Source organism: Schistocerca nitens, chromosome 8 (genome assembly GCF_023898315.1).
Source record: "Schistocerca nitens isolate TAMUIC-IGC-003100 chromosome 8, iqSchNite1.1, whole genome shotgun sequence".
Classification (NCBI taxonomy): Eukaryota; Metazoa; Arthropoda; class Insecta; order Orthoptera; family Acrididae; genus Schistocerca; species Schistocerca nitens.
In genome coordinates, this window is record NC_064621.1 from 497,174,173 (window position 1) to 497,190,259 (window position 16,087).

General features: G+C 39.1%; 1 protein-coding gene across 3 annotated transcripts in view; it reads right to left on the reverse strand.

The window, feature by feature from the left end:
- Positions 1-4,643: 4,643 nt before the first annotated feature.
- LOC126199257 (protein prenyltransferase alpha subunit repeat-containing protein 1) overlaps positions 4,644-16,087 on the reverse strand; it is a 42,893-nt gene continuing 31,449 nt past the window's right edge. Inside the window, exon 5 of one of the 3 annotated variants that reach the window (XM_049936055.1) lies at positions 4,644-5,375. In XM_049936055.1, the coding sequence (XP_049792012.1) occupies positions 5,072-5,375 (304 nt within the window). In that variant the 3' untranslated portion in view covers positions 4,644-5,071. The remainder of the gene's footprint in view (positions 5,376-16,087) is intronic. The other 2 variants (XM_049936054.1, XM_049936056.1) reach the window with 2 other exon arrangements.

Here is a 16,087-nt window from a genome sequence, read left to right on the forward strand (position 1 = left end):
ATCATGTCAATTGCAGTGTTGTAACTTAAACCAGTGCAGAGATATTCAAATTTTCGCTAATGTCTCCAAACTGAAAAATCGTCGCAGGCTTACAAATAAAAATGGCCACCATCCAGTAAAGGTGCAAGATGAATTATTTTTAAAAAATACTGTTTTGAACTTCTCAAATATAAGGCAATCACAAATTTAAAAAATTAAAATATTTAAAAATGGTCAAGCAACCATCACTGGACCACTTCTTATGGATTGACCCAATTGATAATTCCGAATTTAAGGGCTCATAGCTGTCACTCACTACTAGATTCAACTCAGCATCAACAGATGGCCACAATTTTCTCCAGCTCTTCATTACGGTAGCGCTCTCCACTTTATCCCATGCTTCAGCTGCTTGGAAAACAACGTCACGTATGTTAATTGCTTTCCACGCCTTCAGCATAGTCCCTACAGAGTCATTTTCAATTTCTTCAGCAAGGAGATGTATACCATTGGGCTTTAGAGAAACATCTGAAGGATTACTGGGAGCATTGTCAATTGTAAGGATAGCTTTCAGTGGAAGCTTTTCCTTCTTTAGCTCTTTTCTCACTGCTGGTACTAATGTTTCAATGAACCACTGAGACATTATTTGCCTGTCCATCCACACTTTCTTCTGAGCACAATACTGCACTGGTAGAGTATTTATGTCAGTGTGTTGAAAACAATGTAGATGTTTGGATGTTGGACTTTTCCAATCACCATAAGCAGTAGTTTATGACTCCCATTTGCATTACAACATGCCATTAATGTTATGCACTGTTTCTGTTGCTTGTAACCACGAGCTTCCTTCTCATTCTTGGCAGCTAATGTTTTTTAAAGAAGAATTGTGTAAAAGAGTTAAATCTTCTTCCTCTATTATCTTCCGTATCTTGCTTCCATACTCATCAGCATTCTTATGGTTAGTTGAGCAACTTTCCTTGGTGACTGTCAGCTGCCGAACGCCATGTCGTTCTTTCCAGTTTGATAGCCAACCTTTGCTCGCTGCAAATAAGTTACTACCGCCAAGTTGTTTGTTAAATGCAGCTGCTTTTTCCTTTATAATTGGACCACGGACTGGAATGCCTTTATTGCATTGTTGTACGAACCATCTATAAACAGCTACATCCAGTTCTTCATTCTCACTCTTTCGCATAACCTTCCGTTTTCCCAACTCAGTATGCATTTGTATTGGGTACTGTCAAATAATATCTTCTTTCTTTTTTATGTCATACATACTTGCTCGTTCAACACTGAACTCAGCAGCAATGCCTTTCTGCAAAGAACCTCAATTTAACTCATCTAAAATTTCGAGTTTCTGCTTGAGGTCTAGAGTAATTAGTTTCCTTTTAGAAGACACGATTCCAAACTATAAAGAAAGCTACAATTTCAAATACAGTATATAAAGCATTGTTGCACATGATAATTCATTGTGCATGTGTTTTTGGATGAGCACTGTATTACTGAGAGGACAGACTGCTGAGGGCCGGATTAGCGAGAGTCTAGTGCATGTCACTAACCTATATTAGTCATGGTATAGTTTCCAGGATACTGATGACATGGTGTCACCAGTTTACATTGACACATCTTACTTAAACAAATATCCACAGTTTCAGAGTCACGCGCAACAAGCGCTCTTCACTTCATTATTATACTCCGCTTATAATTATTTGTTTTGGGATTGACATACATTATTTGAAAATCCTCACCCTCCACTATGTAGCAAATCTTTCATTTTTCTAAAAACTTAGTATCTCAAAAGCTATCTTTATTCAAAATTGTCAATTACTAGAATGCTCCAATCTTCAAATGTAAACCACATCCAGCATTAAATGTTTAACCCCCAATTTTTCTTTTTCCACAAATGCATACTTTCACTAAAATAATGTATTATTTAATGAAATACTCAAATAAGAAAATTTTGTTTTCCAGAAAATTATTGACAGCTTTTGTAGATCCTAGTGCACACAAAACTACACAGTGCATCAAAAAGAATCATCCAATTTTTAAAAAAATCATAACTATTATGTTGTTTGAGATATGTGCGTGAACAAAGTACTGTTAGAAGGAAGAAACACTAAGTTTCACAAGGTTCCCACTAGGCAGCAGCAGTGTGCACCCACTTCAGTTCTAGTAAAAATGGTGTTGGGATGAGTTTTGCGTTCTACATTTTGCACAGTGCGGATCAGTGATAACTGTTCAGCGTGACTTTTGTACTACGTATGGTGTGGATGCTCCTAAAGCACAGAGCATTAGATGATGGCATGAACAATTCCAAGAAATAGGTTGTTTGTGTGAAGGCAAATAGCTGGTCCATCCCACAGTGTCTAACACCGATGTCAAACGCTCCCGCCATATTTCCACAAGGAGTCCGCAGAAATCTGGTCGCCATGCAACTCTATAGCTCAACATGCCCCAGATGTCTGTCTGGCATGTGTTTGAATGACTTCATTTACCAACAGGTTGGGGCACCGGCACACTGGCATCTGGATGTGCGGGAATTTTTAACTCTAAGGATTACTGAACGATGGATTGGTCACACTGGACCAAATGGTTCAGTCTTACATTACTGACCTCCAAGGTCACTGCATCTGACAGTGTGTCATTATTTCTTGTGGGGGTTTATAAAAGACTCTGTTAATGTGCCTCCATTAACAACAACAAAGAATGAACTGGGACATTGAAGCTGGAACCTGTAACCCAAGATATGCTTGCTGCAGTGTGGGAACAATGTGAATACCGCATTGACAAATGCCATGCATCTCAATAGGGGGATATCGAACATGTGTGAAAAGTTATGGGGGCAAAAAAAAAAAAACTTTTTGAGTTTCCCGTTCATCACAAAACAAAATTCATTGTATATGTTTATTAGTTTCAGAGATATAGGTGTGCAAATTCAGATGAATTTTTATACAACCTGTACTGCCTCATAAAACAGAACTACTGTTTGTACCAATTTAATAACAATTATTAATATAACAGAGGGAAACATTCCACGTGGGAAAAATATATCTAAAAACAAAGATGATGTGACTTACCGAACGAAAGCGCTGGCAGGTTGATAGACACACAAACAAACACAAACATACACACAAAATTCAAGCTTTTGCAACAAACTGTTGCCTCATCAGGAAAGAGAGAAGGACAGGGAAAGACGAAAGGATGTGGGTTTTAAGGGAGAGGGTAAGGAGTCATTCCAATCCCGGGAGCGGAAAGACTTACCTTAGGGGGAAAAAAGGACGGGTATACACTCGCGCGCGCGCACACACACACATATCCATCCACACATCATCTTTGTTTTTAGATATAATAACAATTATTGTTACACAGAAGTGTGTCTGCTTAATGTGGTTATGTATTTTTTATTTTCTCTGTTAACGTCTAAAATGTGATAACACTGCATTTTAACATTTTGTAATAAGTGTCCTAACCACATTTTTAAATAGGTATCGTGGACGAAGCTTTCTGTCTGCGGATAGCAAACAAGTAGTACGAACAAGAAGTTCTTCAGTTTGTTCATTTAATTAGTCTGAGCCCAGCATTCATTGGGTAAACCTCTGTCAATCAGAATATTCACACAACAAGTTTGCTCGTCAAAATGTTTTGCTGAAATGGTTATTTCAGTCAAAAGTAGACTCAACCACTTATTTAGCCTTGGAAGGCCACTTGTTAATTTTCAACATGATACTTGAGCTTTTATGAGCTGCTGACCTGGTTTATACTACCTATCAAAGTTACTACTTGCTGGCTGATCACCTTGAGTGTGTTCAGTAACAATAAATGTGAAGAAAATTAAAAGTAAATCTGACACTGTTGAGTTAAATTCTTAAACAACCATTTAAATCTGTATTAACCATCAGCATCTTTGTCATCTGAAGCAAAGTGTTGTAAGATCAACACGACTTAATCAGGCATCAAAACAGATCAGTAAGCTTACAATGTCACATAATATTACAGAAAATATTTAATTTTTAATCACTGCTGCTAATTATGTGTCAAAAATAGTTACTTAAAATTCTTCATTTCACTATATTTGTTTCCAAAAACTGACAAAACAACTGAAAAATTAAATACAAGTATGAGGTATGTATTGATGGGAAATCCAGGACAAAATGTAATATTTATCACTATTTCACTGAATAGAGGAAAGTTATGTACAACAGATGCAGAACTGCTTGGCAAGCACACACAGTTCTTCTTCACAAAGAGGGTAGGCAAGGGGTGATAGGGGAATCTACTATTGTGTCTTGAGACTGATTGGAGAAAAAAAAAATGCAGGATAATATCTGATATTCCATAATTTCACACAAAGGAATTTGTTGGTGAGTAACTGAGCCGCAAATGAGTAATGAATAAGCAGTTGTCAAGAAAAATAGCACGACCACCACTTTAATTTCCAAAAAGTAACAATAAACAAAATATCTGACTCAGAGTAAACAACATAAACAACAACGACAGGTACAGAAACAGATTCTTCAGTAGATAAAACTTAATACTGAACAACAAATGGCACAGATATACACCATTTATTAAACTGTTAAGATACACATCTTTTCACAGAAAAACTGGACAGAGGACATGGTGTCTTCCCCCTTCTGTATCACTCTCTCTCATCCCCCCCCCCCCACCCTCTCCCTCCGCCACACACACACACACACACACACACACACACACACCTCTCTCTCTCTCTCTCTCTCTCTCTCTCTCTCTCTGTGTGTGTGTGTGTGTGTGTGTGTGTGTGTGTGTGTGTGTGTGTGTGTGGGCGTGTGTGTGTGTGGGCGTGTGCGCGTGCGCGCTACCACTGTGTTGTGTGGCAACACGGCAACTGCAGTACAATTTACTCATTCTTATCAAACCAAAAATAATAAGGCACCATTCTGCTTTTAACAAGCTGTGAATCATTGCTCCTCCAACTTCACAAACAATAATCCTCACAATGACTAAAGTGATGGTCAGTGAATTAAAGACTCTGCAGCATCAAGCCCACAACTGTAATGTGCAGGACGTCTTGAGCAGAAGGACTAAATTTTGTACTTGAATTTAGTGTATTATTCTTATCTTCTCATCCTTCTTCCAAGTTAACTCCAAGAGCTTTGAGCATCCAGTGTAAGTGACGAAGTACAAATTGTTTGTCTGTCATCTTACACCTATCCACAAAATGACGTTCTTGTTGTACAATTCTCTTCCAAAATTCTTCAGGTTTAAAAACTGTCCCACATTCAAAACCATTCTCAGGAACACACTTCCCATTTACAGATGCTGTGAGGACTGCAGCATTTGAATAAGAGTCAAATTTTGGGAGATATTCTTTAGCACACGTCAAAACTGATCTTCGATAGTTCCACAGTGCCTCATGACTTGGATACCTGAAGTTTGGAAAGAAATGAAAACATAAGTGTATGCACAAATTTACTACATGCATTTGTAAACATTTATAAATAATAACATTTATTTGCTTTAAAACATAAACAGTAAGACAAAACCGTGGGGCAATAAAGAAGATTCTAAATGAATGAAGCAGATGCTTTCTCAACTGCACGTGCTGAATTAACAATTAAAATTGTACAAAAAAATGAAATCTCTTATCAAATGGAAAGTCCTGCATGAGAGATGGAAAACTGTATTAGGAAAGAACCACTAACCATACACAAGGAAGTTATTTCTATTCAGACATTTTAAGTGATAAACAAATATAGTTTCTTTCCTCGTAGTTCCTACAATGCACATAATTACCCATCTTTGTGCAATCTAAAGGTTCATAGATATGAGAGTTCAACAGTAATATATTTGCCGCTGCTTAAGTGCTAATGTATTTTTATTTAGGCACACACATTAAACGTTGAGAAAATAAATGAACACTGAAGTCCAAAAAAATTTAATAGTTCACCAATTGCAAACTGTTGTGTTACTTTGATGTTCAGGGAATTATTATATGCACAAAATTTATATTACAACAATCAACCTTGGTTTTCTTATTTTCCTAAATGTCATGTCAAAAAACAGTATTTCACTGAGTAATTTCCATTAAACTATTGGGGCCAAAGGTGATGTAATTACAGATCTAATGCACTTTACCTGACATTCTTATAAAGCACAATATTCAAACATAGAAACAAACATGTAAAATTGATTCCATTAAATCATTTTCTTTATATTTCACTGAATAATTTTTATTTGTAATGTCGAAAAGGTTGTTCTCAGATTAATCATGGATGTACTCGTACTTAGAATATCAGCAACATTTTCATATAGAGAATCTTATTGAGAAATAATGCATATCATTCCGCATTATGCAGCAATTGCTACTGTCAAGTCAATAATTATGGAACAAGAACAATCAATCCATAAATTTAAAATTTGTTTAGCAGTTGTACAGATGACAGTGGAACATTTACGAACTGTGGTTTACAAGTGTAATGTAATAAGATAAGGTTATCACTAAACCTTGCCGGATAAACTTAGAGAATCTGTCGTCAAGGTAGACTGCGTAATGCTTCCGCAGTTTCACATTAAGTATAATGAGACTAAAATAAAGATTAGGGCCCATACAGACAGTGTTTCTTGAGGTGTATTCTCCACCTTGTAGAGTAGAACAGTTTGGGGAGTAGCGTACAGATGCACATGTCAGAAGTGGCTGGAAGCTATTGGAGAAAAACAATACTTCCTGTACATTGCATAGAACAGTGGCACAGGACCCAAGGTCAGGAGTACTGAAAATAGTCCTCCACCTGTTGTCAATCTGAACCATATGTAAAAAGGATTAAATCCTTCACCTGTAACACTACGAACCTAGCAAGGCTTGTGATGTGTCAGGATGCACACTTGTGCACTCATGAGAGGCCACTAACAAAGAAAGAAACCCAGATATTTGTTAATTAATACATATCATTGCAGGTGCTAGAGTCACTCTTAATGACTGACTCACTGGTTAAGTTATCAGGTTATCAATTTTATTTACCCTTGATTAGTTATCAGGTTATCAATTTTATTTTCCCTTGATTAAAAATTCAAAGAGAAAAGTGTAACACAATAGTATTCCAGGACCTAAGTTTGAACGTGATCACATTTTGACACATCTCTCTCTCTCTCTCTCTCTCTCTCTCTCTCTCTCTCAAGTCGAAACCTCAGAGTACAGATGCCTCAGCCTCACTTTGCCAGCTTCTATTCAGGTCAATAGAAGCAGCAAAATGACTCTTATGGAAACACAATATAGTCTTGGCACTTGCCACCTCAAGTCAGATTACAGTTCAACTGCTCATTACTTTGATCAGAAGACAGTAATATCGCTCATTTACAGATGTTGTCATTTTTAATTGGTGCACGTGACTTGTAACGTCCCCAAGGATAAAACTTTTCAATTGAACAGTGATGACAAACTGAAGAAATGGGGAGTAGTAGTATTAATTATTTTCAGGAAAGAACCAGAAAACACACACACACACACACACACACACACACACACGTTGGTTCCATTGCAAGGCGATTTACTTTTGTGTAGAAGCACTTATCTTCCTTCAAATAAATGAGGTGACTGTATAAAAGCTATCTTTAATCACAAATATGATGGATCATGACCTAAATGAAATTTTATTTTAGCTCCAGAACCTGAACTGTCCTACCAAGAAGCAAGTGATGATGAGACAGGATGTAGAACTTTAATTAATTTCCACTCAAGAATCAAATCTGTTTTAATTAGAGTTGAATCCCACATCACCATTCCTCAGTGTCCTCATTAACTGGTATTCCCTGTAAGAAGGAAAAATGCTGATTGCCTTCCATGGTTGAGACAGGTAAGTCTCAAACACCTGGTAGCTTCCAAATTTCCATACCAAAGGGCAGAGACAGTAGCTACAGCCTGAAAACTCTGTGGCAAGCACTTTATGAGCAGCTGCTTGGCATTTAGGACACAGGAGGTTCGGTTCCACATCCCTCTTTGCAAGATGGAGGCAACTCAGCTTTTGAAATTATTGAACTATGGTAGTTCTTTGTAATTATCTATCGTACATACAGGTGTGTTCAAATTATTAGACTAAACGATTATTTTTTATACTCTTAAGTTTTCTGGTGTAAAAATAGAAGAAAAAGTGTAATAACTGATTTGTTTAACGGTTTGATTGATATAACTAAATTTCCCTTCCAAGCAACTTACAGACTACTGAATTTTTAACATTGGTAGAGGCACCTGTTTTTCGCAAAGCGCAAAATCGCGATATTTTCACGAAATTTTACACATTTTGCTGAAAACGCGAAACTATTTTCTTGTAAGCCAAATCGCGAAATAATTGACAAAACTTTGCAAAATCTCATAATTTGATTGGAGTTATGGTAATACAGTCTGGATATCGATTGTACACCATTTCGATATGTATAATATATCGAGTATTCCAAAGACATTCTACAATGTTCTGGATGTTCTGGCGGTGTATTCAGTACTGCATGTTGGAAATCGTTGAGGATCGCCGGTGCATTGAGGGTGGTATTTTGTGTTGTGTTGTCGTGCTACAGATAATATGGTAGTGACAGTTTTCGACCTAGAAAAGGAATTTTCGTTCGCAGGATTTTATGTTTTCGACAAAAGTAGGAAGATACTGGCTGTCTCTGAGGACTATGGGACTTAACATCTGAGGTCATCAGTCCCCTAGAACTTAGAACTACTTCAACCTAACTAACCTAAGGACATCACACACATCCATGCCCGAGGCAGGATTCGAACCTGCAACCGTAGCAGTCGCGTGGTTCCGGACTGAAGCGCCTAGAACCGCAAGGTCACAATGACCGACTAGGAAGATACTTATTTGCAAATACTGCAATGGGCGTATTGAGTGGCAGAGGAAGCACACGTGCCTGAAACACATTAATAACAGTTCTTCCCATAAGAAGAACAAGGAGAAGGCGCTAACAACTACTGGTATAAAAAGAAAAGCTACGCTCACGGAAGTCACTGCAAGGGCAAAATGAGCGAAAAATGATAAAGAAGAATTCATTTTATCGACTACTCGAGCTTTCATTGAGGCTAACATTCCGATGGAAAAAGTTGATCATCCGAAGTTGAGAGAATGGATGAACAAATACATACCAGGTTTGTGTAAAGAGATCATTTTCTAGATACTGCAACATAATGTCTGACAGGAGAATAGCTCTGACTCCCAGTAATATGGAAGTCATGGTATCCTTGTCTTTCTTGGGCTGACTTGTGTGTTGTGTAGTTAGACTAGGACAGGATAAATGTTTTCCAAACTTTCATGATTTATAATTTTTATGCTTTTTCAATTTATGTAAAATAAAAGATTTTTCACTGCAAATGTGCTATAAATGTATTTCCTGTACCTTTTACTGCTGAAAAGTGGAAATAAAATTTAACGAAATTATTCACAAAATGGAATAAAAACTAGCGAAAAATATACCGAAATAACTTTTTAAAAATGACAAAATCGGGCAAAAATTTTCACCACAAACAGGTGCCTCTAAACATTGGTAATATTTGTCATTTTCCCTCCAAAATGTGTTGGTGTTAGCTGACTGTGTACATGCTTTGAAACTGTGTTTACTGTAATGTTTTATTACGTTTCCGTGGCGTACTACAGCTTGTTATTTATTCTATCAACTTCTTGCTACATTAACAAGACATTATATAGCTTGTGAACTTGCATGTTTCTGGCTATATGAATAAATCATGGGGTATCCAAAGAAAGTGAGCTTATGGGGAAGACAAAAGATGTTTCACTTCGGAAAGATTCAGCTGTGGTAGCACTTCTTGTTGAAAATCATTATACACAGCAAGAAATTGCTGACAGAATGAGAATATTACAGAAAACTGTCAGCAAAATCAAACTTTCAGAGCAGAAAGGTGGTGAATACAAGCCAAACAGGAAAGGAAAGTTTGGACGTAAAAGAGAAATCAGTCCTAGAACAATGAGAAGACTTACAAACGTGGCAACAATGAACCATAAAATTACTTCTAAAGATATGAGCCATCAGCTGAAAGGTTTGGGTGTTGAAGTTTCACCTGCGACAGTGAGGAGGAGGCTGTTTGAAAGTGGTTTAAAGGCATGCTGACCAAGGAAAAAAACAGACAATCACACCTGCCATGAAAACCAAAAGATTGTAGTGGGCTAAACAACTTTAGGAGAGGATGAGTGAGGATTGGGCTAAGGCATGAGCAATGATACAGTAAATTAAGTGGGTCTGATCTCTAAAGTCAGGAGTTTTGGTTTGAAATTGTGATGTTTCATTGATACTGAAGAAATGAACATTTGAATTTGGGGACTGTTGAGGTCACGTATGCTACTATTAACAACATTTTTAACTTCCAATTTTGTACATATGCTTCAGGTATGCTTCAATGATGAATCTGTATTCACCGTGCTGGAAGAAAGCAGCCAGTATGTTTGTTGCAGACCTGGATAACAGTTCAAAGCTGAGCGTGTGTGTATGTGTGTGTGTGTGTGTGTGTGTGTGTGTGTGTGTGTGTGTGTGTGTGTGAAGCATCGAACTTCCATTATGGTCTGGAGTGTGATGTCTGTGAAAGATCCTGGCAAATTACACATTGTTGAAGGGACAATGAAGCAAGAACAATGTAAAGAAATCCTTGAAAAGGAACTCTCCCCCCCCCCCCCAAATAAATGAGTAGTTTCCTAATAAAGATGCCATTTTTATGCATGATGGGGCAAATACAAAAGTGTTTCCAAGTATTTGGAAGAAAAGCAATTGAAAGTGTTTCCCTAACCAGGGAATAGCCCTGATATTAACCCAATTGAAAATTTATGAGCTATTGTCAAACAGAGGATAAGGAAATTTGGTATCATGGCAATGATATTAAATTGTCATGTGAGAAGTTAATAAAAATGATGCCAACAGGATAAAAATGTTAATTAAGGACAAAGGCATGCATACAAAGTACTGAATGTACAAATATAATCTGTATGTGGATGTAAATGTGTAATAAATGCAAAGCTTTTTTTTTAAAAAAAATGTCTTTGGTCTAATAATTTGAAAACATTTGTATATTCTGTATTGTCATCACTATCTAACACATGTACATATATTCTGGATTGTCTTCACATAGTTGGTAACCAAGTGAGGAACCAGTATTGTTTCAGTCCTGTAACGCCTTTTAAGGCAATGGGAAAAAGGGGATGCCAAGCCACTTCACTACTAAGTTTTCAATGGCTTCAATTATTGGGTAGCTAACATGTGGAATTGCCTTTTTGTGATAATAGAGGCTGTAACAGTGAATTGTAAACTCTGTAAAAATTGTAGATACACTTCGGAATAATTTATTTTTTGTTTTTTGTTTTTCTACTGAAACTGATACGGATGCTAAAATAATTTGTGTGCATTCATGGTAGTCTCTTCTATGTGATGCAAAGTAAGTAATTAAAAACAAAGATTCCATGACTTACCAAATGGGAAAGCGCAGGTAGATAGGCACAATAAAAAAACACACACACAAAATTTCAAGCTTTCGCAACTCACGGTTCCTTCATCAGGAAAGAGGGAAGGGGAGGGAAAGATGAAAGGATGTGGGTTTTAAGGGAGAGGGTAAGGAGTCATCCCGGGAGCGGAAAGACTTACCTTAGGGGGAAAAAAGGACAGGTATACACTCGCGCGCACACACACACATATCCGTCTACACATATACAGACACAAGCAGACATATTTAAAGGCAAAGAGTTTGGGCAGAGATGTCAGTCGAGGCGGAAGTGCAGAGGCAAAGATGTTGTTGAATGACAGGTAAGGTATGAGTGGCGGCAACTTGAAATTAGCGGAGATTGAGGCCTGGTGGATAACGGGAAGAGAGGATATATTGAAGGGCAAGTTCCCATCTCCGGAGTTCGGACAGGTTGGTGTTAGTGGGAAGTATCCAGATAACCCGGACGGTGTAACACTGTGCCAAGATGTGCTGGCCGTGCACCAAGGCATGTTTAGCTACAGGGTGATCCTCATTACCAACAAACACTGTCTGCCTGTGTCCATTCATGCGAATGGACAGTTTGTTGCTGGTCATTCCCACATAGAAAGCGTCACAGTGTAGGCAGGTCATTTGGTAAATCACGTGGGTGCTTTCGCACGTGGCTCTGCCTTTGATCGTGTACACCTTCCGGGTTACAGGACTGGAGTAGGTGGTGGTGGGAGGGTGCATGGGACAGGTTTTACACCGGAGGCGGTTACAAGGGTAGGAGCCAGAGGGTAGGGAAGGTGGTTTGGGGATTTCATAGGGATGAACCAAGAGCTTATGAAGGTTAGGTGGACGGCGGAAAGACACTCTTGGTGGAGTGGGGAGGATTTCATGAAGGATGGATCTCATTTCAGGGCAGGATTTCAGGAAGTCGTATCCCTGCTGGAGAGCCACATTCAGAGTCTGATCCAGTCCCAGGAAGTATCCTGTCAAAAGTGGGACACTTTTGGGGTTCTTCTGTGAGAGGTTCTGGGTTTGAGGGGATGAGGAAGTGGCTCTGGTTATTTGCTTCTGAACCAGGTCGGGAGGGTAGTTGCGGGATGCGAAAGCTGTTGTCAGGTTGTTGGTGTAATGGTTCAGGGATTCAGGACTGGAGCAGATTTGTTTGCCATGAAGGCCTAGGCTGTAGGGAAGGGACCGTTTGATATGGAATGGGTGGCAGCTGTCATAATGGAGGTACTGTTGCTTGTTGGTGGGTTTGATGTGGACGGATGTGTGAAGCTGGCCATTGAACAGATGGAGGTCAACGTCAAGGAAAGTGGCATGGGATTTACAGTAGGACCAGGTGAATTTGATGGAACCAAAGGAGTTGAGATTGGAGAGGAAATTCTGGAGTTCTTCTTCACTGTGAGTCCAGATCATGAAGATGTCATCAATAAATCTGTACCAAACTTTGGGTTGGCAGGCTTGGGTAACCAAGAAGGCTTCCTCTAAGCGACCCATAAATAGGTTGGCATACAAGGGGGCCATCCTGGTACCCATGGCTGTTCCCTTTAATTGTTGGTATGTCTGGCCTTCAAAAGTAAAGAAGTTGTGAGTCAGGTTGGTTGGTTGGTTGGTTTTGGGGGAAGGAGACCAGACAGCGAGGTCATCGGTCTCATCGGATTAGGGAATGACGGGGAAGGAAGTCGGCCGTGCCCTTTGAAAGGAACCATCCCGGCATTTGCCTGGAGCGATTTAGGGAAATCACGGAAAACCTAAATCAGGATGGCCGGACGCGGGATTGAACCGTCGTCCTCCCGAATGCGAGTCCAGTGTCTAACCACTGCGCCACCTCGCTCGGTATGTGAGTCAGGATGAAGCTGGTTAAGGTAATGAGGAAAGAGGTTTTAGGTAGGGTGGCAGGTGATTGGCGTGAAAGGAAGTGCTCCATTGCAACGAGGCCCTGGACGTGCGGGATATTTGTGTATAGGGAAGTGGCATCAATGGTTACAAGGATGGTTTCTGGGGGTAACAGACTGGGTAAGGATTCCAGGCGTTCGAGAAAGTGGTTGGTGTCTTTGATGAAGGATGGGAGACTGCATGTAATGGGTTGAAGGTGTTTATCTACGTAGGCAGAGATACGTTCTGTGGGGGCTTGGTAACCAGCTACAATGGGGCGGCCGGGATGTTTGGGTTTGTGAATTTTAGGAAGTAGGTAGTAGGTAGGAGTGCGAGGTGTTGGTGGGGTCAGGAGGTTGATGGAGTCAGGTGAAAGGTTTTGTAGGGGGCCTAAGGTTCTGAGGATTCCTTGAAGCTCCGCCTGGACATCAGGAATGGGATTACCTTGGCAAACTTTGTATGTAGTGTTGTCTGAAAGCTGACGCAGTCCCTTGGCCACATACTCCCGACGATCAAGTACCACGGTCGTGGAACCCTTGTCAGCCAGAAGAATGATGATGGATCGGTCAGCCTTCAGATCACGGATAGCCTGGGCTTCAGCTGTGGTGATGTTGGGAGTAGGATTAAGGTTTTTCAAGAAAGATTGAGAGGCAAGGCTGGAAGTGAGAAATTCCTGGAAGGTTTGGAGAGGGTGATTTTGAGGAAGAGGAGGTGGGTCCCACTGTGATGGAGGACGGAACTGTCCTTTTTTCCCCCTAAGGTAAGTCTTTCCGCTCCCGGGATTGGAATGACTCCTTACCCTCTCCCTTAAAACCCACATCCTTTCATCTTTCCCTCTCCTTCCCTCTTTCCTGACGAAGCAACCGTGGGTTGCGAAAGCTTGAAAGTGTGTGTGTGTGTGTGTGTGTGTGTGTGTGGTTTTCTATTGTGCCTATCTACCAGTGCTTTCCCGTTTGGTAAGTCATGGAATCTTTGTTTTTAATATATTTTTCCCATGTGGAATGTTTCTTTCTATTTTATTTAAAGTAAGTAATTGTTTTTAATAGAATCAATGGCTTCAAGTCCTGGACAGATTACATGGAGAATTGCGTTTTTGTGGAGATAGAAGCAAGAGCAAATAATGTATTCACTTCAAAGAAATGCTGCCTAAAAGATATTTGTAATCTGCTTTCAGCCACACAGTCGTTGTCAGGGGCTCCTAAAATAAAGGCCAGTTCATTTTTGTAGCTTCATTTCTCACTGACAGTGTGTCCAGCGATTGATCACTTTCAAATTCAAGGTTTTTCCCAAGTTTTTTAATGCAAATTTCTTTCCAGGTTGCTTTTTTATTAATTTTTTCAAAACTTTATGTTGATAATAATTGGAATCTACATAATTAATTACAAGTTATTTCTTTAATGCATGAATCACAAACACAAATTAAAATAATTTAAAAACATTAAATTAGATGTATCGAGTAACAGCCCTAACAAAAAAGTTGGCAGTTTCAGACTTCTTCAGGTTTCTGTTGATAGTGGCACCAATATCAGTAACTGTCGATACATTTCAAGTGTATTTGATCTATATTTTCATGTCAGACATGCAAACAAAAAATTACATAGCTCCATTTAAAATACCAAGTTGTTCCCTGTATCTCAGTCAGAGTGTCCAGTGAACCTGGAAAAGCCAGGAATTTTCAAAATCAGGAAAACTTTACATTTTATTTAAATACCTTGATTTTTTAAAATTTTACTGGTGCCATACCCAAATTAATATATTATCAGTTTAAACGATCTGTGATATTTCAAATAGCATTCAAATATTCAGAGAGAAATCTACATGTTATACACACAATACCCATTGCTGATCCAAAGTTTACACAATGATTCATAACTTTTATATTCGTTGAGCTGTAAAATGAAGCGGGGATCTGAGGAAGCTGGTTGGTGATACTGGGTGACAGAAGAATTCATTGCTTCAAAGTCTGGCCGCTACAGCACAAATACAGGGGAGTAATAAGTTCTGTACAAGCATTTTACAGATACATTCATATTCAATTTAGCACAATTTCCAAAATTATGTTAGTTAAATCTGTTGTAACACAGACTGTTAGATCGTTGTGGTTGGTAACAGCAGAAAACAAGATGATGATGATGATGATGATGATGGGTTTGTGGGGCACTCAACTGTGGGGTCATCAGCGACCTTTTTTTTTTTACACTGTCCACTCTAGCCACTGGCACGAATGATGAGAACAACACAAACACACAGTCCCTGGGCAGAGAAAAATCCCAACTCGGCCAAGAATCAAAACCAGGACCCCGTGATCCAGAGAAAACAAGACTTCATAGTAAAAGTAATGAGTTGTGCCGATATGTATCGAACCGATCTCTGGGACTGAAAGACTGCTCAACAGCAATAGACAGTCGCGAGAAGAAAGTAGACGCGACGGTCAGACGGCACCGACAAGTACCTGTCGGGCAATCCATAGATGTTTTAGTGAGAGTGTAAGGAAGAACCATGGAGTTTATATACAGCTCTATGCTTATTGTGTCATTGACTATTGTTATTAAAACAAGAACAGTTGAAACAGTACTCTTGTGGACTCTTGACGCAACCTTGTTAGGAGGCAAGACTCATTTTATGATATGTTAAGAAAGGTCATGGTATCGAAGCCAACTTTCTTTTAACTGTAACTCTACTTGTTTCTAATGTCCAACTGTATGAGAGACTTGCAGGAAGTTACATATTCATGCGGAAAGTAAGATTTTTGTTGTGTATGGAAGTCAAATACATTGTTAGTTGACAAAAAGTAAAGTT